At 43.1% G+C, this 26,656-nt stretch overlaps 1 protein-coding gene across 4 annotated transcripts in view; it reads right to left on the bottom strand.

Annotated features, from left to right (window-relative positions):
- The window catches only part of Msx (homeobox protein Msx), a 42,466-nt gene extending 17,511 nt beyond the window's left edge, over positions 1–24,955 (bottom strand). For 2 of the 4 annotated variants that reach the window (XR_013256853.1, XR_013256852.1), the window contains exons 1-3: positions 22,627–24,955; positions 14,973–15,169; positions 11,467–12,751 (exon numbers count right to left, since the gene is read on the bottom strand). Coding sequence is in view for 2 of the 4 variants with exons in the window: in XM_077405490.1 (XP_077261616.1) it covers positions 12,506–12,751; positions 14,973–15,169; positions 22,627–23,638 (1,455 nt within the window). In the remaining 2 variants the exon portion in view is untranslated. Of the gene's footprint in view, positions 1–10,961; positions 12,752–14,972; positions 15,170–22,626 lie in introns of those variants that run through there. The other 2 variants (XM_077405490.1, XM_077405489.1) reach the window with 2 other exon arrangements.
- Positions 24,956–26,656: the final 1,701 nt, after the last annotated feature.

Below are 26,656 nucleotides of genomic sequence, written 5' to 3' on the forward strand. Positions count from 1 at the left end.
AGCAAGCCTGCGCGCGTGCACGCCGGCTACAATATCATTAAGATAGGACTTGCCCCTCTCGCCACGCCGGGTAAGCTTCGGTCGCTTCTTTTTGGTTCCTCTCACTTTCGCCCCCCGGCTCATCCTCCTCCGACCGTTTCATAGCGTTAATCACCACCGGCGGATAGGGACGAAAGGACGGCGAGAGGAGGACGAAAAGGGGCGGTCACGGCGAGAGGTTCACGCGTAGCGAAGAGGGGCCACGTCGATGAAGGTAATTGTTTAATTATCATGCGCGAATCATTCTCTCCGAATAATTTAACGTCGCGTGCAACGTAACTCGGATAACCGTTTTACTCGTAAGGAACCGTATATATTTGCTTTACCGATATAAATTCATTTATTCACTCCTTTGTCTTATAATTTTAATTTATTTATAATAAATTTTGTAATTCTTTATTTTACTTATATAATTACATTCGGTTTCGTTAACAAGTGAGCCGTTATTTATCAAGATTTGATCTACCGATAACGTTTCGAGGAAGGCTCGTTACCCTCGACCGAGTCCGAGGACCACCCCTTCGTGAAAGTTGCGGAGGCGAGCGCAGGGTGCAGGGAAGAACAAGCGTATCTGCGTGCCGCTAGTATAAATCCTTATAAATTGACAAAAAGCGGCTATATCGGCTACCGAGATCTTGTGGAAGTCTCCTTCGTTTGCCCGAGCTATGTAAAACAAAAGAAATTCTTCTCGTGGTGCACATTTTTAGATAGACGCGCGCGCGCGCGCGTGTAAACAGTGTAAAGGTTTAATGTGTGGTAGTTTATACGTAAATACGAAATATCTAAAAAGTTTGCATGCTTGCACTTTCAGCGTTTGGTCCCTTTCGTGATTTTTTCTAGATTAATTCTAACTCGACAGGATTTTCAACCTTATCATATCGTAAGCGACGCATTATCTAATATCTTGTTCGTATTTAAGTGTACACCCTCGTTTGGCTAATGAACCTCAAATAATTAGCTTCGATGCTGCGATTAGGCAAGATAATTTAAAAACGAGCTGTTATATACTGTACAAAAAGTAAAAGTTCATGAAATCGGCGTTTGTTGTGTGCATTCTTGTTAATTAACTTTTTAAAAAAATTAAATTATCCCAAAAGTCGAGTTTATAAATTCCGGGCTGCAAGTTGTGACGTGTTGATGGCAAAACGTTTAAGTACAAGTACAACTTTTGCGATTATCATCATATAAATTGATTTTGGCCACTCTTCTCGCGGGTTGTGCTCGCGAAAATATACGATGTCGAGATGTCGAGCAGCGAGTTCCGCGATTCGCGCTCGTATACGGCCCTGGAACTTTCGAGCTGCGAGCTGCGAGCCCGAAGAAGGGAACCCAACCGATCGGCTGAAGACGCCGCGCCGCGGAGAGCGGTTCTTGCTCTCCGTGAGTGCTCCGAGTACGACCGCGGAGAGTAAGACAGTGGCCACGAAATAAGAAACCGGTTGGGACCCAATTTACTTAACAACGGCCGAGAATCCAACACTTACGGATGTCCAACGGGTCTCTCGCGCTGCGGGCCCGACAAGCAAGGCGGCCTGTGTTACCTCGTTAGGCATGTGTGTGCACGTGCATATGCGTGTGTTCACCGGCACGTCGCGCTACCGCCATTACGATCGCTACCACGTTCAATCGCTGTCGCCAATCGCGACCAATACCATCGCCCGCCGTTATTACCACCGCTGGTATATTAACACCGTCGGTGTGCGCTACCGTTCACCGGGCCCCATTACGCCGTTCGAAAATTAGACGAATCCGCCACTATGCTAATTAGGATAATCGCGCTTAGGCAGATTTACGCTAATTAAGAGATTACGACGGCGCGCGAGAAGAACTTAAGAACTTTATCGGCCTATTAAATCCTTGAAATCAATAAACTTTAGAATTTAATCTCAACTACACCTGTCGACTATTTTCAGCGAGAAGATTCAGTTGCTATTTTACACAACTTTGTATCAATGTTGTGTGTAAAATTTGTATCAATATATTTATATTCTGTTCAACAATTCAATTATAGTTGCATTGCTCTCTCTCTCTCTCTCTCTCTCTCTCTCTCTCTCTCTCTCTCTCTCTCTCTCTCTCTCTCTCTCTCAAGTTTGATATTGAAATCGATTTAAATAAAAATCTGGTAATTTTTATAGCTATGGAACCTCTTTGCGCAATCACGGCGGCATAATGTTATCACAATTACTGCGACGAGAGAAACGATCGCGACACTTATCACCGTCAGCAGAGTCAGCAGCATGGTGAACGCCGTCTTCGTTTCCGCCACCATTATCACCGATCCAACGCGGGGTTTGTACGGTAGCCGGTTACTAATTTCGACTTCATCAACGGAGATAAGACTGGAATTTTTGCCTGCGAGGAGCAAGAAAGCCGGCGCTAACCCACGGGGACCGCGGAGTTCTCAATTTATCTCATCGGCGCGCGACGCGATAATATAATTCCGACGCTGGCTATCGCGATAAATTACACAAAATAATTCGTCAAGAGTGAGGTGTTTCTTTCCTGCATCATATATTACTCCGGCGGGGTGGATACGAGTAACGTAAATTAATGATCACTATCTCTCTTCTTAACAATATTAAGAACGAGTCTCGAGATTTTGGTGAACACAATCCAAAATACAAAACTGTTTGCAAATACTTATTAATTAAACTAAAAATTTTATTTGTAAAATAATTAGAAATAATTTAAATTTAAAAAATATATACCAAAAGAGTTTAATATTGTTATCATATAAATATCATTAACTCGAAATATAATTAGATCAATTATTGTACGAGAGTTCCGTAAAATTTATTGGCTGATGTAGATACGAGATGATATCCGCTGACAAAAAAAAAATCTTTAACGCAACCTCGGTAAGAAATTCCTCTATATAAATTATCTTCGCCATAATAATCATGTAAGTACAGGAGGCGATCTTCGATCTCGCGCAGGTTACGAGCGCGAGATTATATATCGAATTCTACTTTAACAACTTGTAGAGAAAGAGAGAGAGAGAGAGAGAGAGAGAGAGACGTTGCAAAAATAAGTTAATTTACGTATTCGCGCAACGAAAATAATTGCGCGTTATTAAATTTGATTATTTTACTGCTCGCCACATGGACGTGCGCGTTCCCTGGCATTTAGAGACGAGGGGGACGAAAAGGATAGTGTCAGAAGGGGAAAGAAAGATATCTCTCTAATTGTGAATATAAGTTTCGCGTTTTATTTAGTTTACCTGCTTCTTCATGGAGTGCGGGCGCCCGCCAGCTACTAATTTCGGTTTCGCCGATCGAGATAAGGACGGCATTTTTATCAGCGTAAGCTGTGCCTCACGTCGCCGAGTTCTTAATTTTCGTCTTGAAGACTTGCCCTCGTACTGGCATTTCGACGCCGGATCATTAGATAGGCTTACGAATGACCAATAAGCGATCCCGTTTAATCGACACGCTCGTCAATAATGTGAAATTAAAGGACGTCATTTCGCCGGTCGCATTCCGTGGCGCGATGGTAATAAAGTCGCGATATGTCCCGATGCGGGAGAGAGATCAATTCGCCGCAACGTTCGCGGAAAACGAATCATATCTCTTTCTCCGTTCCGTTATTTCTGGATATCTTACACGATTACACGAATCGTCCTCAATTAAGAATAAATCCATGCAGTATCGCGTAACCTTCGCGACAAACTCAGCCGCGAATTTCGCAGCACCGATTGGCATCGCTTAATTGCGTTCTCCGGCCGCTCGTAAAATTTCTTTACTTGCAATGATTTCAAACTGAGATATCTCTGCATAACACAGAGAAAAAAATTATTAAAATATTTAATACACTCATGTGATATTTTAGAATTGCGCGTCACGTAATAATGGAATAGTTGATTACGCTTCTTGTTATTTTCTTTCCTGTGATAATCGAGATGAATGTTATAAAATCATAAATCGAGACTTCGTACGATCGATCAAATCACCGCACGGGTTACACGCAGGACGCGCGATCCATGAGAAATATAGAAAGGGCCTGATGACAAAATTAAAGCGATGACGATTAATTCGGACGATGTGTGCGATCGTCGTGCGTCGTCCTTCCGCGCTATGTCAGAGGCTACGGCGCGCCATACACGAATCGTGAACGAGGCGGCGTTGTCATTCCTTAGAGCCGATGACAATCTCCCCGCAGGATCGGCTAGGTGTGGTCCTACGGTGGAACCAACGGGTTTCCAGGAACGCGAGCCATTAGACCTTCTGGCTGGTGTTATAAATTGTACATCGTTTAATTAGGCTCTCTCTCCGCCCGTGGCCGGTCCGTGTAGGGACGGGCTCAGTTATTTACCATTTACTCCCGTAGCCCCCTTATGTGGTATCTCCCGAAGCTACCGTGCATCAAATTGGATCGGAATTGGGAACGAAGGGCAGTCGGAGGACCGAGCCGGATAATACAGCCGGAGGCGATTGTAGTACAAACCTGATCCCCCCTTCGTATTCCTTCGTAGTCCCCTTCGCTCCTCTCACACTTTCGGACAATAAATACGAAACGTCGATAGAAAACGGAATAATATCCTAAACTGCGAGACTACAAATATTGAAGCTAAAAAAAGGGAGTATAAAATAAAAAAGTTTGAAAAGACAGTTCTACTTGTGTATGTACACAATCATTTACGAACTAAAGTGATAAACGATTTTGACGATTCACTTATAAATCGCGTCGGTATTTAAACCTTGACTGACAGTGACTAAGTCACTCGAGACTCGAGTGCACGGGTATTCATTTTCGAAAATTACTCATATATCCTTTTTACATCACAAGAGTGCTAAATTAAACTTGAAAACTGCTGCTTTTTACTGCTATTTTATGTACTAAGATACAAATATTTATACGCGGAGCGACTTTTTGATTAGCCAATAGGGTCAAGAATGATCCAGCCACAGTCCTCCGAAGGGTACATCTTCCAAGGGTTAACGTAAACGTGAATTTCACACTCTCATTTCGCAATCCGCGCTCGATCGGATAAATGATAGTAGACGACGTGTGTAGGCGAGCACGGGAGAGCATGTAAACAGAGGTCAATTAAGGAAGTCTCCGTTGGGACCGGTACTTCCCCTTCTCGCTCGAAAGCTCTAATTATTTCTTGCTCTCCGCGATCACTTCCGCGCGCCTAAAGCATAGGTAGGACTATAGGCGTAACTGCCGTTGTGCCAGGCCGGGAGGATCGCATACTTAATTGGAATCCGATAAGCGCACGCGCTTCCCACGTGCAACTAGCTCATTGATATGGCTAAATACGGAATTAAGCGTAAGCTAAGAGAAAATAGATTCGCCCACGGAATATTAATATTTTGTTTTAACATTCGCTATTTAATTATAGATGATCTTCAACGACAATAAACTTGAGCAACTTGAATAAATTTTAGAGAATATAATTGTGCACAAATAAATCCCGACATTTGCATAAAATTCAGATAAGGTAGTATTTCGATTCTATTATCTCAATTTTTTAGTAATAAATAATGTTTGTATGTTTCGGCAGATATATTTATATTAATAATATTCATATTATTCGGCAAATATACATTTCTCGTTCGACTAATAATTTTGGCTTAATTGAAAACACATCAGAAATGCAAATCGAACACATGAAATTAAAATTGCTTATGAGAATTCGTCTCTCATTGATAAATTCGCGGTGGATTGGAGCGTCTCGGCGAGAGTCGAAGCGGCCGGTCGATTCACGCGATACCTCGTAGCCGTGGAAACGGGTTAACGTCCGTGTTATTTTTGCTCGAAGCTGTCAACCCGGGAATCCTTGCGCTAACAAGGTGCCGCATCGGTCCCGGTGTCCGCGTCCGTTTTTCTCAATGGCCCTTTGGGAAGTGACGTTCGGTCCTTCGCTGCGAAAGGATCTAACGAGGGGTCGGCTTTTTGCGCATTAAAATATCGACTAATTGCCCCAGGATTCTGTCGTCGTTTTTGTCAGCCGCGCCGGGGACGTGATCTGCCACTCGTACATTTCCGAAATTTCCGCTCGAGACTGCCGCGTCGTTTTTCCGAAAAAACAATTGGTCTTTTTTGCGCACAAAGTTGCACGAAAGATTTTACGCTCATCGAATAATTTGAAAAAACACAAATGAAATGAGATAAAAACGCGGTCTTCTCAAATTCATTAAAATAAAACTTTGATCACCGAAGAAATATTTATGACACATATACATGTGTGACATGACAAATTGAATTCAAAGTTTTTATTCAAGAATTTATAATTAACTTTTGAATGAAAAAACTGAAAGATTTGCAACCATCAGCAAAATATTATATCCTTAATAATACGAATATTTATAAACGTATTATAGTAGATCTATCAGATAAATATATTATACAAACACATTAAATTGATATTTAATGATAAATTATATGCTTCAGCGAGTAAATTCGAGGATGATATCGTTCGGCATAACTCGATTCCTCCTGCCGATCGGTGATCGAGAGAAGAGGAGATTCTCTCTCCTTCTCCCTTCATCTATATTCATAGGGAACGAGTCCCGTACGACAATTAATAGTAGCAGCCTTCTCGAGATGGCGAGGTGGAAACGAGTCGCTGGAAATAATTACCATCTTTTCGTTTTTCATCGCGCCTGCGTTTGCGCCGGGATAATCGGCGCGGCTTCTCGCCCATCGTCTCTCCGGCGAAATCGAGAGAGAAAAAACGAGCGTTTACGCCGACAATTCATAAAGCAGTGTCATTTCATCGTATTTACAAACCGGTCGCGCCGCGCCGGCCGTCGAGGTAGAAAGATATTAAAGTGATTTCCGTCCGCCCGCCCCCGCGCCCGCGCCTTGCGTCGCCGCGCTAATTGCTCCAGGAATACCGGGAGCCGGTGAAACACCTACTTAAACTAGCATGCCACTCGACAATCGCGCCTCGCGTGTAAAACGCCTCGCGGGTTTTCTCGCCCGGAAAAGTGCCGGCGATTAAGTAAATATACACGCGGTTATTGTGTTCCCTTTGTCCCATCGCGCGATACCAGGACTCGAGATCTTATTGTTGGTGACAAAAAATTGCTAGGTAATAACAGACGTAGAGATAAAAATTTGCAAGTTATATGAATTAAAGATTATAAAATTATCATTATGTATTATGCGTTAATTCTTGTTCCCTTAATCCGATCATTTTATTTCCATTTTCCTCGAAACCAAATTGCTTATATAAGAGTCTTGCACGTGGGAAATACTCTTTTGCGCCTGTACAATAAAATTTTTGAAATTTTGAAACTTACATTGAAATTTGCAACTAAATGTTAGGATAATTTCACGAACAAGGTACTTTGTCACAGAAAAAAATCTTTGGGATGGGACGCGAATGAAATAGCTTATGAATTTTACTCGCCGCTTTCGCATTCGCTCTATCGCTTAATACGTGTAAGAACGACCATCAAGCTTGTTCCTAATTAGGAGTCTCGGTTCCTCGGTACTTTTGAAGAGTTTGCCATGAGTCGCGTTTGCATCAGCCGCGACTTTCTTGCGGCCGTAGCGGATAACTTTCTCGCCGTAAATGCTTCGATGCCGCCTCGATCAGCTTCGTAAATTTCCTACGAAGTCGAAAACGGGATTTTGTCTCGATTCATCTCGCCGGCAATTACCGGCAACGCCACATGATCCGCGTTCTCGCTTACCGATGCGCCCGATTCATAGTGTTTCGAGCGACGACGCGATTATTCTACGATTGTATCGAGACACGTTTCCGAGAGAGAGAGAGAGAGAGAGAGAGAGAGAGAGAGAGAGAGAGAGAGAGAGAGAGAGAGAGAGAGAGAGGCCCAATATCCTTAAAAGTGTACAAGGTGCACCACTTGTGTACGCATTATTCTTTAGCACGATACGAATCAAAATAATCTCTGTGAAAAATTGGCATAGAAATTAAAAATTAGAAATTATATATGAATCTTCATCTAATTGGAATACTCTCAGAAAAAGATTTAAACAATTACCGTACGTCTATATATTCCCCTATATTTTAATATCTTCGAATCTACGATTAAAATTGCAATAGATATAATTATGAATTTTGAAAAATAAAATAAATAATTATATTCTTGTTTCTAATTCTCCGTAAAATCCTCGGCAGAAGACAGAAATCTACGAATCAAAATTGCGACGGGGATAATTAGTTACTTTATTTCTCGAAATAATTTCCGTTTCTGATTCCCCGTAATCCTCGGCGGAAGACACGAATTCGAGCACCGGTACACCCGGTTGAAACAGTGGCAGGCTTCCAATTAGGATGGAGACTCCTTCGCTTAAATAATGCCACCGAAGTCTCTTTCTCTTTCGGCCCCGCGATTGACTTTCCGTGGTGTGTTTTCGTCTTACCCTTGTATAAATTAGTCCCAGCCGCCACATAATGGCGTGTCGATGCGCTACTGTCCCCCGGTCGGTCCTCCCCTTTTAGTTTGCTCTTTTTTAATCTTTCGTCCATCTTATTCTTCTCTCTCTTTCTCGTGTTTTTCATCATTCGCGTCTTTCGTTCTTCCTTTCGTGTATCTCTCTTCCACTAGCCGAGTACTCAGCCGTTCCTCTCGGAACTTCAGTCGGCATCCATCCCATTTTCTTCATCGTAACCACTCGCCTACTTGTCAGACGGGGCCGCTTAATTTACGACCAATTAATTTGGATAAACTGAATGAATGGAGACCTGCTTTCGATGCACGCGTTAACTGTGAATATTTCTCCCCTCCGCTCCTGTCCCTTTCGGCTCATCTCATTCAACACGTATGTTCTCGTTTTGTTTCTTAAATTTATCTGACAGGCGCATTTAATTCTTTAACGCCGGCGAAGTTATTAGAAAAAAAATACACGGAGAACGTTGTGGTTTCTGTGACTAATAGGAACAAGATCGCGTATATATATGTATATGCAATCAGAAAGTAAATATTGAAAATAAAAAGATTCTTCAATGTCTATCTTCTATCCTATTTGTGTTCATATATTCCTGCACTCTATTGCTAGTTTTCGAGACGTGCAGCAAAAAATAAAAAAAAACTCGACAGAATCCTAAAATATGCGGTATGAATAAAATATACAATTCTTTCTCTAAAGAATTAAAAATCGAGTGTCAGGAAAATCTGGAAATGTGAACATTCAATTTTCATGCTGAAGGATTTCCAACGTTTGACTCGAAGCCGATGTTCCAAGATCAAAAAAGAGAGGAGAAGAAGTTGAAATCTGCTGTTCCGCGTAATGAAGACGCAGACGTTATTCCTCCCTTGCGCGACTTACGTTTTATGAATCACATTGTTAGCGGCGCGGCCGCTCGCGACGTCGAGCCTTACGAGCGACTGCCCGGCGAAGTGCACGGCGCGACGCGGCGCGGCGCGGCGTCCGGTGTCGTCGACGGACCTACTTGGTATTCCGCTCCGGTCCGAGAGCATAATTGGACGCCAACTGGCGACGCTCCTCCGCGTATCGCGAAGACAAGAAATTATTCTTTAATTAATTGTCAGCGCTCAATGTGGCCGTATGCGTAGGATTGGTCGGCTCGGTACATAAATTTTATCTATATGGGAGCGCCGACTGAGGCCCGGCCGTGCCGAGAGAGAAGCGGAGGCGGCTGGCGGGGCTTTAGAAGGTAGAGAGAACGAGGGATCTCCGAACGGCTTCCGATCTACACGGGTGGCGAATATCTGGCGCCTGTTTGTAAAGCCTTTAACGGCGAGTCGTCCCTCTTGAAAGATCTCTTTGCGCCTTGCCACCTGTCCCCCATACGACGATTGGTTTCTGAGACGTGCTCGTCGTTCGAGCCCTGATTTGACGGAAGAATTCGATCATTCTCAATTAATTGATAATTTAATGTGCGAGTCAAAGATTTAAAGGCCGACAAACCTGAACGTTTCTTTTAACTGGTAGTCGGGAAAATTCGTCTTTCTATATCTTCATTTTGTGCTGTTAAGGAATTGTTGTCATTATTACCGTTACGCGGGAGCTATCGCAATTATATCCGTTCGTAATGTTCGTATTCTCTCGTAAACGTTTTCGTTTTCAGCGCTATGTAACATTACTAGATAATCTTCACCAACTAAACTTATGTAAGGGGAAATCGAGTGCAAATCGGTTATCCCGGAATATTGATAAATCTTATTGCATCGCGAGCCATTGACGCCTCCGAACGTCGGAATCGTGCGCGATTGCATAAAGTACGGAGATGACGTAGCAATTATCGGAGACGGTACAGCGCGTCTCTCTTGGAAAGTTGCGTCTCGCCGAAAAAAGAATGCCGGGCACTGCAGGCGCCTATATGGCCACACACCGTAAAGCGAGACAGGTGCACAGACGGCGAAGACACAACGCACAAATATGATAACGGCAAACGAGCTGCCCCGTCGCAGGTAGATATGTGTGCGTTAGTGCCGTGTCCTCTACATATATTTTATAATTAGCCACGGGCCTTCTCCTCGATAAATCAGCGCGCCGCCCAGGCTTAAGACTTAATTAAAAATTTAGTCAAAAACCAATTAGCAGCCACGGCGGATTAACATATTTCTAATTATCTGGCGGACACTTTCGGCCGCTTTATCGACTACTTGCCATATATGAAACCGACCTGTCGATGACTGTGCGATACATGCGATCGCGATGGGCCAAATCCTTCGCGCGCATTTTTTTTTTTTATCCTTTTTCGTCCTGCCTCAGTATGATGCCTTATTTGAGAAGCTACGCTCGATCAATTGCGTCATTGTATTATTTGCAAATTAGTTAATCGCGAAAAGCTGTTTGGATTGGTAATGTCGATTCCTTTGCTGATTCTTTTGACTTTTCAGGGAAACTGTTTTTAATGTATTTTTTTTGTTACCTTTAAAAACTTAAAAAATAAAGCAAATTTTTGTTTTACAGTTTATTTATGTGCAATAGAATTTGTTAATGTTTCACCGAGGGTCGAAAGATCGACGGAAGAAACGTAAATACTGAAATCTTTTATTTTGCTATAATATACTTCCATGGATAAATTATCATCTTACATTTATACAAGGCGCATAGGTACGTCTAGAACCACGCCACATTCGTAACGTTAACTTTTTACTGTCTATGAGCGATTCCGTCTCCCTCGATTCACAATCAACACAAGCTGATACACAATTTACACGCACTTGCTCCTCGCCTTCTTGCATAGAAAAAAAATTCAACAAGTCTGAAAGACATCGAGATTATGTGAGCTACGAACTGTGTAATTCCCAATGAAGATCAATAAGTTCGTTCTTTTGTGGCAGCTATTAGAAACGTCACTGATATCCCTGATGCAAAATGTAACTAAAATTTTGAGGTTTAAAAACAAGATTTCTGATATAAACAAATAGATTCAATATGATTGTGAGAATTACTTTTAGAGAAACGACTATTACATTTGGCTTCGACGTTAACTATTTCTCTTTTAATGCTCTCAGACTCGGAACTGTTTAAACGTACCTCGCACATTCATGTCGCTGCACTCTCTCGACCGGTCCACATTAAAAACACACCCGTGAACGAACGTTCGCTAGGTCCAGCGCGGTCCAAATCGTTAAGCTAACTTTTAAACGCTCGTTCCTCGCGATTTCCTCTTCTTGAGGGTATAGCGTCCTGTACACGTGTGTATATACATACGTACACCCATAGTTATCGTACGAACGCGTATCTATTTACACTATGTACACTCGTGCTTTTTCTTGAGATCAAAGTTTCGCGCGCCTCTCGAGGCGCCGATATATGTATTGTATTCCATCGTCCCGAGAAAATTACGTGACGATGTCTCTTCAAGCTACGGGTCTCTCGAACGATAGCTTCGGACTTCGCGTAGTGAAATTCAGATTATATATACTCCTCTGGAGATAAGCCGTCCGGATTAACGCGCGAGTATCGCCACAGAGCCACTCCTAGCCAATTTTGACTTCCAATGTTAAGTGGATCCCAATATCCTCGGTACCGGTAGAAGATTGGATAATTAAAGTCGGGCGGAAGGTGGACTAATAAATAAGAGCAGCCGCAGAACTTTCAGGCAGTTTTTCTTCTTCGCGTGAAAGAAAGATCACTTAAATTCCATTTTGCGGATCTATTACTGATTACTTTATTAGACTACTTTTGGTCTTTCAGTTTCCGGAGTTCTTGGAATCTTGAAGTCTAAAATTTCTAAGCCTCTGCTCTCTTGAATCTCCAATTCGCAAATTTTCGATCTTTTTAGCTTTCAAATGTTTGAGTTCTTGGATGTTTCGATCACTTCGCAAATCCTCGCATTCTCCAGTTCCTAATTCTCAGATGGTTCTCCATTGTGGTTCTCCAGATTGTTAAACTCCCAGAGTTTGGATTCTCCCTCAGATTCTTGAAATAAACGTGCAGGTTTATGTTTCTATGAATCCTTAGCAACTCCTAGACTCTGCGTCATAAAATCCTCAATTTGTGAGCAGGTTGGGTCTTCAGAGACATCAAAAATGACTGAATTACACGCGTATTATATCTTGGCATGTCATTATTAAGGTCGGTGTCCAGGCGGCCCCATGAACATGGCCGCTGCTGCCGCGGCATGGGTGTGCCTAGCCATGGCAGCTGCAATGAAGGGAGGTACTCCTGGAGCACCAGGCGGGCCCACCCCGGAGAACATTAACCCCGATCCAAAGCTGGGGTGCAGCAAGGGCCTCGCGGATAGTCTTAACTTCTCTATTTCCGCCTCCTGAAGTCGCTTCGCCTTGGCTCTTCGGTTTTGAAACCAGATCTTCACCTGGAACATAATAGTGCATGTTCTCGATTAGAGCAATAGCGAACGAATTAATACTATACAACACTTGTCTGTATATCGCTTAATTCCTCAAGTATCTTTCGGATGATGATGATTAGCTTAACACATGTAATAATACAAGTTTTAAACTTTTATAACATTAGCGATAATATGAAGTCTCTTCGGAGAGTCGATATTCTAAAATAAAATACAAGTCAAATAAAACAAGTTAAGATTCTTGTTATGCATTACGATAACAATCGCAACATTATTCGATTTTTTTTTACTACAATAAAAGCTGGAAATAGATCCAAAATAGCCATATAAAAATTTACTCGGCGAGACCGGGTCTTTTTTTTCACATTATTCAAGTCGTTAAAAGTATTGGCTTGTAAGGCATTAAATAACGTGAGAAAACGGTAGATTCTACCGTCGTGTTGCATTATACCACGCGACACGCCCGCAAACATTACATAAGTGCCATTATTGGTCGACGTCGCGTTTAACACCAGCGGTTGAAGATTTACAATCGGCAAATAGCACATTCAAACCGCGCGAGCTACTGTAAACGCCTGAGAATCTACAATTAATAAAATTACGCAATAATTTATTAATTAACGCATCGCTGGGCGACCGAGAACGTAATCGCGAAATAAAGATTTTCTGCGTAAAATGCGGCGCACGCGAGTCATTTAGCGCGTCGTTAGACAAAACGCCAGTTTCCAGCAGGAAATTATCGACGTATCGAGAAATCCTCGACGTCATAAGACATGCCTAACACTCGAGTTTATCGCACAAATGTGTAGGGTCAACACTAAATCGTGTTTAATTGTTATTTACACAGTTCGAATCCCGTCGTTTGCGCAGCTGTCGCTTTGAATCGACGGCTAATTTGCGGCAATTTCGGCACGAGGACGGGAGTATGGGGATTCCGAAATTATTCTGCATCGATGGAGCTTTTAACGAACGCTTATTTTCAGCAATATGCATGAATGGGATAACCATAGTGCACTCAGACGTTCCATAAAAGACAAAATATCAAGAATTAATATTCCAGGAGTATCGCTAAAATGCTTTAAAAACATTCCGATTTTAACAGATGCTTTCGAATTACTCGGGACGACACTCACGTGTCCAACGAAATTAACTTTACGTAACCAAGCTTCGTTATAAATTCGATATAAATTGAAAGTTAAATATTTCGGCTAAGTTAAGCCTATAAGAATGAAGACAGAATGTAACATCAAAATTGTTAATGAATTCATACATAATATATGTACGAATTAAAATTGATTCCGGGATAAGTGTTCAATAAATACGGAAGAGTTCCAATCAATCTATGTTTCCCTCTCGCCTTCATGAGAGAACAAAATAATAAGTTACTTGGTGTGATCACGGGAATGGATATCGCCACGGCGCGCGTTTCACGATTTGAATCGTAGACATACCTCTTTGTCCAAGGTGAATAATGAGAGAGAGAAGAGAGCGCGACCGAAGGAACGGTTTGGCGACTTAAAGGACACGAGAAGATGGCAGGGTAATCGTAGCTTATCTAAGCAAATGAATGCGACGTAGCTTCATTTCGACTGATGCATTGTAACGAATGCGCAAAGTGTATCTTAGCACGCTAACCGACGCGATAATAGCCTACTCTGTTACACACGTGAGGCAAAGAATCACGATAGTCCGAAGTGAGAAGAGCACTTTGAGAAGAGCAGATGTTATAGCAATATAATATTCATGAAAGATATTTTTGCTATTAACCGTTACCTCGAGCGTAAAGATGTACCTATGAATATTAATTTGCAGCACAAAAGTAGTACTTTTCGTCTTAAAAGCATGCTAATGTCATTGGTTTATCATCGTTTGATAAAATGGATATAAATATGTAGACGATTCTAACAATTTTTATCAATGTGCTCGTTAATCGAAGATTGCCCTACATTTGATCCTACATCTGGGTATATTTATTATTTTTGCTAAATTTATATTATATTGGATAACAAGTATAAAATACATTTTTCCCATTTCACGTTACATAAGGTCGATTTATTCTAATTTATTACGCGGCGCTCTTATAATTAGCCTTAAATAAAATTCATAATTATTAATCTATTTCTCAGTGTACATTCTGAACATGTGCCACTGCGGAGGTCGTTACATAAAATGAGTTACTTTTTCAATTCTAAGAGAGCTAATTGCTCAACCGTCTCCGGCGTCTCACCTGCGTTTCCGTGAGGTGAAGAGACGACGAGAACTCCGCTCTTTCGGCTATCGTTAGGTACTGTTTTTCGCGAAACTTTTTCTCGAGCGATAACAGCTGCTGCGTCGTGAACGGCGTTCTCGGCTTCCGGTTCGGTTTGTGCTTCCTGAGAGTGCATCTGACCGGGCCTGGTCCGGGTCCCGGTAATCTTAAGTCCCCTGAAACCAAAGAGAAGACGTGCGTTCTGATAGGGTTAGACTTCCTATCCCTTCGCGTGAATAATTTTAATATAAATAAATTGTGGCGTGTTGTATAATGAACTCAAATTTTTACTTCAAAAAAATGCAATATTAAAGTAGACATTGTTGCAAAAATATTTAGAGATCTGATTTTCAAGGAAAAACTCAAGGTTTCTATTAGAAAATCATTTAGCATCGCCCGCTCTCACGTTTCGAATTGATCCGAACCGCTATTCCTCTCGTCAAAAAGAGAAGAGATGGGGATTAAAATAGCATTACTTTGCTGCGCACCACTCTGGCTATCTGCATCATTAGAGAGAGAGATACGTTAATAATAATATTCGCGGACATTTGTATTAGTGCTTATTAAAACGCCAGTCCGCCATCTTCGTGCACTCATCGAATGATAATTAACCTCGGATGTGCAACGTTAGTCGTTAATTTACGAGCACGCAGCGACGTCTCGGCAAGACGCGTTTTCATAGGTTTCGCATGATGAAGCGATTACGGTCTCACGGTTACGGGGAGGAAAGGGGGGAAGAGAGGGCGCAAATTAAATCATAAAAAATAAATCGCGCTCGAATGCTCAGTGAACGGCGCCTAATTATCGACCCATCATCTCGGTCTCGTGCATCCGGCGCGCATGATTATCATCGACCGTCGTTGTTTACGATCGGCTCATGTGCATGCAATTAGTTGGTACTGCGTAAAGTTTCGCCACCTCTCTACGGTAGCGCGATTGCACATCGACAGCATATTCGCGCACCTTGTCATTCGTCCGTAAATCCACTTTAAACTGACCACTTCGTTAAAATTTACTTGAAAATAAAAGCTGAAGAATAACATGTATCCTGTACGAAGTAAAAATATGTGCAGGAGCGAGGGCTTACGATAACGTGCTACGAACGTGTTTCTTTTTCTTTTACGTTAGACCGCGATAATTAATAACGTGAGAGAGAGAGAGAGAGAGAGAGAGAGTGAGAGACGCGTATTAAAAGCGTTTTAAAAGCGACGTACAAGAGACCAAATGAAGTATTGACATCTCTTAAAAAATCGCACTGGGCTTGCCAATAACTCTTCTTAGCGCCCGCACGCATTCTATATACAATTAGACATATTATTTCCCTATGACACACGCCACACTATCTCGCGCCGCATTCAAAATAAGCGACTCGTATGAGAGGAAGAGTAATTGATATCTCCGTGGAAGCGACCCTGTACGTCGGCCAGATGCGAAGTTACATCGATCGCGACTCCGTACGGCGGCTATCAACCGGTGCCGGCTACACCGGTGAAAAAGTGTTTTCGACATCCAGCACGACGAAACGATGACGATTTCGCGACGCGGCGAGGAGGGACGCGCGTGGATTCCGTGCGCTAATTAACGTTCGACCGGGTACAAAAAAGGCACGGGCCGCCGACATTGTCGACCGGATCAGTCGAGACACCGGTATCACGTCTTCCATTCTGGTTGCACCGCCGCAGTTCCCCGTTTCGCGTGTCGCCGCTGGGGAAGCCTGGCGAGTTCACGCACGTAACCGATCAATATGTTCTCCCGGGAGGCTAATTAATTTCTGCTAATTAAATACCTATCCGGGCGAATCCAAAGTCGGGCCGGATCTACCCACCACTATACTTTCCTTTGCGTTTAAGGACGTCTTATGTGGGTCGTGACAACGCATGGCGCGATCCTTTACCAAACGCTCCACTAATTACACATTGTTGCCTCTTTCGGTGACATTCTATTTTCGTATTAACATAACGGTGCTAGAAATTTGCATCACGCTAGCTAATGGATTATTAATGGCAGTTAACACTCGAGTTACTACAATGTTGTTTGCTTGTCCTAATAGAGGGAAGACGGTCCTAAGGTATATTCTACCGTGAGCAAAGTGACCGCGATACGCGCGTTCGAGGTTGCAAAAGGAAATGCGTAAGAAAGACGCCGCGAATCCGCGCGCGCCACAAGACAATCTGTCGTTATATACGTGTCGATGTCGCATCCATTCATGCGCGGTAATACAGCGATTTCACGTCGCTCGTCGAAGTTAGCCATGCCGCGCACGTAACCGATCAATATGTTCTTCTTGACTGCTAATTAATTTCTGTTAATTACCCGATCGCTGAAACACGCACGCGAACGGTCACATCGCCGTAGCGGCCGCTGTCGTCCCTGATAGGGACACAATCCGTCGGCTTTCCATGCTGTAAATTTTTCGGACTATGTACGGTTAAATGTACGACGATCAAGAATCGATCCGGATCGTCGCTGAATATATTGGCGTTAACTCAGCCTAATTAAAGATAGAGCCTTCGTGTGTGGCTGAATCGCTGAAATTACTGCATTTATTAAAATCACGCGAGTTTTAAATTAAAATTTTAATATTTAATTATATTAAATTATAATGATACAATACATATTGCGTTAAACTATAACGTAAAGCTTGAAATTTATTCTAAGATCAATATAATAAAATCAGATCTTTGATGTTACGTGCGCGGGCATACAATTCACGCAAACATTTTTATGAGATGCGAAATCTCAGAAAGCAATTGCAATCGTTACGCAACCGCTGCACTACTTTCATCAACGGATACTGAATTTTCGGGGATGCTGAGAAGAGACGCGTTAGCCGGGCAGACGGGCGTCGCGTCGGACCGCTGCGCTGGAACGACCGAGGCGGGTAATTACGTCCATGGAATGATGAATCGTCCGAAATATTTTGTAGAACATCATTGGACGCGGGGCGGGCGTCGTTAATTCATTCCTGCGCGCGCAATCCAGATAAATGCGTGCGGGCAGCGGCGTCCGAGCGTTATAAATGACGTCCGTATTCATAATTTTCGTAAGCCGCCGCCCAGCGACGGGCCCCGGGATTATCGGTTGTATACGAGCCCCGTATTGCATCCCTTCCCCCCCTCCTGGCATAACTGTCAGTTGTGAACAGTTAATGGAAATGGGTTAATAAGCTTTTCACTGTCTAATTTTTCAGAAACGACTTTTGTGACCAGCAGATATGATATTTTGTGGAGATATTCCGTTCGGAAAGCGACGTATTTACACTGTTACATATTAAAGGATGAAATTTGAACCAATACCTTGAGTTAAATAATACTTAACTCAAATATTTTGTCATTCTTAATTACCACGTGTGTCCAAATTTATTATTTTAACTTCATTGGTTCAGTTAAATTAACATTGTTTTACTTAAATTAACGACATGTTGAGTAGGAACAGTGGCGACTTATAGGAATATTGAATAATAATAAAAAATGACTGAAATTGAGTATTGCGAATTTAACAGTGTATTTTGTTACGGAAATCATTAAAGAATGTCTTATATAAAGCTCAATTATTCAATTTTAAAGATTACTACTTATAAGGACAAGAGTTTTAAGTAGAATACAATTCGCTTAATTTAATTTAGAACAATATTTTTAAAATTTACTCTACTTCTCCCAAAATATCACTTTTATTGTACACAGAAATGCTCATCTGCGACAAAAATTGTTACAGTTAGTTTCAAATTTCTCTGTGAAATAAATACGATTACATATTGACGCGCGATTAATTGTATATAATGAGTAAATGTTGACTCGCGTCATTCGGAGCTTCTTATTGAAGGTACCGAGGACTAACAAAAGACGTGATAATTAACCGAGTTTTCCTGTGAGTGAACAATCATCCTGGGGCAAAAGCGACAATGTCGCGACTGCGATAATGCGCGATTGCAATAACGGCGCATACCGAGCTGCTCCGGCATTCGTTCTAAGTGCCGGTATAATTGGTGTCGCGCACCAATAGCAGAAAGAAAACGAGGAAGACAAATCGTATAAGAGAAGCGCGGGGCGGGCCAAGGGGCGAATGGTTTGTCGTTATCGTTCGCAAAAAGTTTCGCCGAGCGACGTCGCACAGGAAGCTGAATGCGCTACACCAAACTTAACAGGCCACTTTAACAAGAGCAGTTTTTACCGGGCGCCTCTTGAATGCATTATGGATGTCGCGAGTTATATATGACTCTATCATGTCGAACTGATCGCGATTCGCCCGGATGGCACGCGGGCCGATCATCACATCCCCTTTTCCCACTTTTCGTTTTCTATAGGCAGCGTAAACAATATGAAAAACACGATATGGAAAATAAGCGCGCGAAATAGTCGCTCTTACGCGTTCTCATCAATTTCGCTATTGTATCTTCCTGTTGTCCCCTCACGATTTGCTGTCAATACAGTTTTACATCGAGCGTTATATTTTGAGCCGGATTTTATTACGGTTGACACAAATGACGTAAATGCATTTCATTCAATTATGCCACTTTGAGAGATACAGGGGTCTATGCAGCCGGCTTTTATGCGTTTCCATTAGTTGCGGGATCGCGTGTCTTTCCAATATTCTCTCGTTCTCCGGTTACCATTCATGCCGCTTTATATCGAGTGTTATAAGTGTTGCTTTCAGTTATGTTACTTTAAAAGATAAGGTGACGCACATAACTATAGCTCTTGTACGTTTATATCAGTTTTATGCTTGCGTGTTTTCTTAATATTCTCCCTTTTCCGATTTCGCTCCATATATTACATTAATTGTTTAATTATATCAATTGTTTAATTATATGTATTTGGAAAATAAGGAACATTGCTGAAAAATTTCTCCAAGGTTCTTTAATAATTTTCTTTTATCACTCGATCGCAAGATTTATTTTATTGTTCGCGCAATTATGGAAAAACTTTGCGGATTTTTTATTATCCACGATTGTAAAAATTTATCGCAGTTTTTCGAAAATATTAAAATAATCATGATTCATTCTTTGAAGATGACCCCTTTGCCGTTCTCGTTAAATGTCCTAGCAGTAAATAACGTCGCGAATTTCGAAGTTCCTGCGAGCAAAATCATATCCGCGCGAAACGAGGAACACGCGCCGTTTCCGAGAAAGAAATCTCTAAAACCATTACGGAATTCCTGGCGAGCATAAAAGTTGACGCGCGAATAGTGAGGCCAGGTACGAGGAGCACTCTCGTCCTCCTCGTCCTTTGCAGCCGAGCGACTACTCGAGCACTTGAGGCGGAGTACTCGCCGAAGAGAGCCACGATGTACGATTAGCGCATTGCGCGAGAGGTGTCGGTTACACCTTAATGAGGTATTACTTTAATTGTCCATTAGGAATGGACTCAATGTAGTAATGTTCGCCAAGTCCTTCACTCACACGACAACACGAGTCTTTACGCTTCAACGTCTTTCTCCATTAGATGAATTCTTCAACTCGCTTAAACAAATGGTAATGACTACGATTGTGGAAGAACTAATAATGAACCACCGTGCATTGTCATTGTAATCGATGTCGCATTCCGATCGCAAAAAATATTCTCGATTGATTTGAGCATTTTGTCGTGTTTTACGTGAAATAAATATAACTCGGTCGCAAAAAAGAGCGTATATATCATTCCAATTCGTATCTTGTTTACAGCGATCGAATTTCTTCAGGCAACCGCTAATCGCGCGAGATAAGAGAGAGCGAGCGAGCGAGCGAGCTCCCAGTCGGTAATTAATAAATCGCAACTAATTCTCTCGTTTAAGTCATCGTAAATTATTTATCAGCGAAGTATTCTCAAGCAGTAGCGGCGTCTAATTATCGCGGCGTGGAGCCGCCACGGCTTTCCTTCTCGATTTATTAGCCAATTACAATCCATATATCCGCCACCGGTCATGAAACAAGATCTGTATCTCCGTACGGCTGATCACTTTTGTACCTGTCTCGAGAATCGCGGTTTCTCCTTCCTCATTAGGCAATTACGTCGAGTTTTATCTCGCCGAGCGCGATTTTTCGCTCGCGTTACTCTGTGGTCACTCCTGCTCCCATCACACCAGAGGCGATGGAAAACACTTCCCGTCGTCGCTTTGTAAGCGCCGATCGTGCGTCCTAATAGCCTAGATATACGACGATCGAGCCCGACGCGCCGATCGTGCACGTTTCAGGGAACCGATCGCGAGCCGTAACACGGACTCGAGTTCCGCATTGACGTTTGTGGAATAGACTCGGGAAAGAATCTGCGAAACAGTCGAGTTGCAATCCTGTCCGGAAGTCGACATCGACGAGTAGAAGGAAAATTGCGGCTTTACCCGGTTGCACGCGTAAGTAAAGTGCACTCGATATAAGTGAACGATGCTAACTCTTACAGTTCTTGGAACTAACGGCTAATGTACGCCCGTAATAATTTGACGTCCACAGATACTGCTGAACGGCATTAAAAAGCATTTGACAACATTGTATGTGATAAAAGTAGCAATATCAATGTAAGACGAAATGAATTTTGTATGCCGTATGGCAAGAAACGCAGGAATTTCTTAACTAATCAATTCATAACTACAATAGCGTTCTATTAATTGCAAAGGCTATAAATTAATTTAATTTAAATAAAACGGAAATAAAATACTTCCGATATTCCCACTAAAAAAAATGTATTGCATTATTTATTGGTCTATATGGATACGCGCGATAATTTAAAACTGTCTAGCTATCGTGAATTCTACTATTGATTTTAATTAATAGCACGAAATACGTGTACAAGTCTTATCCTAAAGGTCATACGATTACGAGAATCAGATTTTATAGAATATAGAATTATATACTGAATGCAACAAATCATTTAAATCAATGATTTAATCAAATTGCGGACTGAATTGATATTGGCACGAACATCCATGTCTTCAGTTAATGGCTGCGATAAATTTAAACCTGATATGTGTTCGTCGAAATATAAATATTTATCTCTTGAATTTGCATCACATATAAGGTATATCATTAGTCTCGTTATGCCCGTTAAATCTTTCCGCTCGAGAAGAAATCGTCAGGGCAAGAGATATCGTGTCGATCGTGATGGTAGTTTTAAGGCCTTAGCTTTAAGCTTCAATTGCGATGAAGGTAAACCGGAGTACGAGAGCGAATTCTTTGGCACGTAAGACCGATAATGCCCGCCTACTCGCGTGATCCACGGCACTAATGCAGAGCATTATGAGTCTGCGTGTCACGTATTAACGGTTGCATTAAGAGAGTTTGCGTTTTCCATCTGATTGCCGACATTGTATCTGGCAAGATCACAAGGTAAAAGGCAAACACAACGAAACTACCCTTGTCTACGCGGAAGGTTGTTCTTTTTAAAGTTTTCAGGCGTTACTTTATTTCAGAGAATATTCTTCCGCGGATAATCATTACAATATTACAATTACGACATTATGTTCAGAATAATAATTTTGATTCAATGTATCATCCACATCTTTTACGAGTTTTATTTAACATAATCTTCAGTGATACGAATAATAAATCATGAATATATTAACATAAAAATATAAAGTTTGTGTTTATTTATTAGTACACATGACATTTTACACATTCCAAAATATGCTAATCGATCTTAAGCACGATGCTTTGTGTTAGTCTTACCGTTCGGGCTGGTGGGCCCACCGTGCGGCGTGTAAAGATGTCCATGAGGATTGTGCGGATGCGGGGGTGGGGGCAGCCACGCGAACCCCGCCAGAGAATGCGGAAATCCCGCGGGGTTCCAGCCGGGAGCGCCGGGTGCTCCGGCAAGATACGGCGGGCCCTGCGAGGGCCTTTGCACTCCGGGATGAATCGGCTGAGGCACTACCGGGCTGGACTTCTCCTCCTTCTCCTGGCTCGTCTCCAGGTCCCTCTCCAGCTCGCAGTCCGAGTCCATCACGTTTAGATCCTCAGAATGACCGACGCTTCTTATCTCATTGTCCTCGAGATCCAGATGATCCGTCGTACGGTCTCCTTCCAGCGAGCGATTCGCCTCGGAATCGCTACGATCGTCGAGAATCTCTCGTCTGCTCGCGGGCGACACGGATCTCGGATTGGTGATCCTGTCGATCCTCTCGTCCTCCTCCTGAATACGCTCCTGTTCTCGTTGGAGCATCGTCTCGACGATTCCACTCGGCGAATTGGTCAGTCGGTCTCTCGGGATCTCCTGGTCTATTCTGATGGGCGAGGACGACTTGTCGTGGCTCGTCCTGGAGAAATCCTTCACTGTGAGCATCTCCTGTCGTGCGGGCGGGTGATCTTGCTCGAGTCTGTTCGGGTGATGATGATGGTGATGATTTCCGAAGCCGGCGAGACCGTGGGGACTCAACCTGGCGAGTAGTTCTCTGCTCTGTAGTCTCTGCTGCTCCATCAGAAGCTCTCGATACCTCGCCTCCATCTCGATATTCTTTTCGGCGTCCATCCTGTCATCGTTGTCTCGCCTGGCCGCAAAGGTGCCGCCGCTGATGGCACTCTTCTTCGTGCCGCTCAGCAGGGCGTCGACGCTGAAGCTGATCTTGCCGCTTCGCGGCTTCAGATTCGAAGACGCTGATGTCGGAGTGGCCATGTCGACGTCCTCGCACAGATGATCGTTACCGGAACCCGGGCCCGTCACCACACCTTCGCCGTTGCTCATGCCGATTGCCAACGTGTCGGCCTCTCGGATTCTCGCGTCTCACAAGTCTCGAAATGCAACCCAGCGATTCTTATCAATCTATCAAATTACACTCGACGGTCATCCGAAGATACGAATTGAAAGATCGTTCGGTCGCTTTCTTAGTTCCATGTTGGATCGTGTACCCAATGTCCTTTACACTACGATTTAAAAGAAACTCCGAATAAGTAGCGTCGCACCTTAAAGTGTCAGCTGATAGTCGTCGCATTAGCTTCTCACGCACGTCCGTTAAAGAACGATAGACGTTATATGTTGACGTGATCGAGCCGCAGAGAACTTTCAGGTGACGATCGGTCACATCGTGATTCGTGGACGAAACCCGCTAACGTTGAGGAGACTTTCCAAGGCGCGACCCGCCATCTCAATAAGTTTTACGCTCCGTTATTCTTGGAATCCGCCGCATCGCCGCGGAATGACCCAGCCGACACGAGCGGATTCCCCCATTAGAGTCAGAAGAGTGTTCTTAAGGTAGCAACATGATGACTCAACTCTTCTCACCTCTTAACTTTTATACTTTTTGCATTCTCGCCGACCCCGATATTATAATACGGCAATCTTCTTTTCGCGGTACTTTACAGTCCTTTCTCTCAGACAGCGTTTAACGGATCTGTATATAAAAACATTTGAATAAAGCGTGCAGAATGGAATCTACGCTGTATAATACTCTCTTTACGAGAGATGACGTGTTATGAATGAATCTTACGTTAACAGCTTCCGCTGTCATCTTACGTTTCGGATAATTGCGAGCGATTATTCTAATCCGTCGTGTGTCGCGTGTCTAATATTCTAAAAGACTCTCCAGCATCGCGTTTCTCTCGTTCTAAACTCAGATTCTTCTTCATGGCATGATACACTTTGATGTTTTGTCTATTCCACCGTTAGATTATAAACGTTGATGTTCGCAATATACAGGATCTTCAGGAGCATAGCTCGGAAAAGTGCTGATTTCCAATGTCAACAACGTCCGTCGTGCCATCAACGCCAAAAGGAATTGAGCGCGGGCGATCTTCTCCAACGCTCCTGGATTTCGACTGAGGCACTTGGTTTCTTTGTGCACCGACGACGCGGCCTCACGCGACCTAGACGATTTACCAAGACGGTCGAGCGCGTACTCCAGCTCGAGTCGCGCGACGGTGAGGACACAAGGTGGGAGTGCAGTGGTCGTCCCAAGAAAAGAAACGACTGTCAGCGATGGAGTACAAATGTAATCGGTTGTAATCTGTGTAATCTGCCGCGTGGTGACCGCCACTGCCGCGGAAACGGCACTGATTACCAGCTCGGCTGCACTCGCGGCGGAGAGCCCTGCCGGGGGGCTCTCCATTCTCCCTCTTTCTCTTTCTCTCACTGCATCTTTCTCTTTCTCTCCGTCTCTCTTTCCTCGTTCTCGGCGTCGCGGTGCCACCGCCGGGTGCGCGCCGCCCCCGCAGCGCTAGCAAAACCGGTACCGTGGCCTGGGCTCGACCAATACGCGCGAGCCGACGCACATCTCGGGCGTTTCGAGAATGGGCGTTCTTCGTGGTCGGACGTGGACCAATAGCGGACAACGAGGTGGATCGAAACCCCGTAGGGGAAACCCCCTTCTTCCGGTTCTCCAGGAACGCCAGATGGAGCTGGCTGCATCGCCCGATGCCGGAGAATGCCTCAAGGTGGTGGAGAACGCGGATGGTCGATGGAACGTGGCGGTGGTGGTGGTGGTGATGGTGCGGTGGTGGGACGCGGCGGGACCGAGCGGAACGTGACGACTCCTAATTGTCTAATTCCCGGGCGCGCAATGCGCGAATTGATTGGCAATACGGATGCACGTGGCTGTGTGCACGGGCGCACGGCTGGGAGGGCAAGCATCCCTCTCGCGTTCACAAACCGCGCGGCACCTCGTTCCGCTCTCGCGAAAGCGAGCGATGACTGATCTAGGATTTATACCGTCGGCGAAATAAATGCACGCTCTCGACGTTGATCATATTTAATTATCAACGGAATCGCGACATGCGTGCTGGAACACGTGACTGAAACCTTGGTCTGACAATCTGGTTTTCGGTTGACCATTTGCGCTCCAATTTATGCTCGTAAATAAATTTTGGGAATATGATGTACTTGAAAAAAAAAAAAAACTTTTCACAAAGCATATTTATTTTCAGAGATATTTATTTTCAGAGTGATGCAAATAAATCATGAAAATATTGCTGAAATAACTCTTATTTCAACTGATATATATTGTCATCTTTAGATTATCTTATGAAATAAACTATTATTCTTTATTCAAAAATTTTAACTGTTAAATTTTTTAATATTAGTATCTATAATAAGTATATAATATTTTTTTATGTTTTAGCTTTCAATAATTTCACAAAACAGTATTTTCCTTAAATATATGTTATCGAGAGACACATATCGCTGCAAGAATAATTACACGAATAAGTATTTTAAAAAACACAAATATTTGCGCTCTTTATACAAGAATAACCGCAGGATGTTTCACTGATAAAAGGGATGGATAATGGAGTGTTAGCAGATCGGGCATATTGAATCTCCGATTTAAAAGAAGGGAGGGTATCGATACGACGAAGGTGGGGAAGCTCCTGCAGTAAGCCAAGCAAACACGCGCGCGCTCTTCTCGCGAGGAAAAAGATATACCCCGAAGGCGGGAGCAAGCAGAAAGAGAGGATTGAGCCGTCAAGCACGGGGTTTTTGCCGTTCGCCAGTCGCAAACAGGACTGAGGAAGCCTTGAGCAACGTACGCACCGTTGTCTCCTACTCTATATGACGCTCTCATTCGAGCCTATCGCGTTAGCGTGTTAAAAACAAACATTTTATTAAAGACCAAGATAGCAAGGCATTAAAGCAACGAGAGCCTTTCGCACAACTCGACAAGAAATCGATGCAAAGATTTACATATAAATGTAATTAAAACTGTAACGATTTGAGATGGCTGTGACTTACGTAATCAATTAATATTCAGTTAATTAAAAGCGATTCTCTTTT

The sequence above is a fragment of the Temnothorax americanus genome, unplaced genomic scaffold, assembly GCF_048541705.1.
Source record: "Temnothorax americanus isolate GAGA-0224 unplaced genomic scaffold, ASM4854170v1 Scaffold2, whole genome shotgun sequence".
Taxonomy (NCBI): Eukaryota; Metazoa; Arthropoda; class Insecta; order Hymenoptera; family Formicidae; genus Temnothorax; species Temnothorax americanus.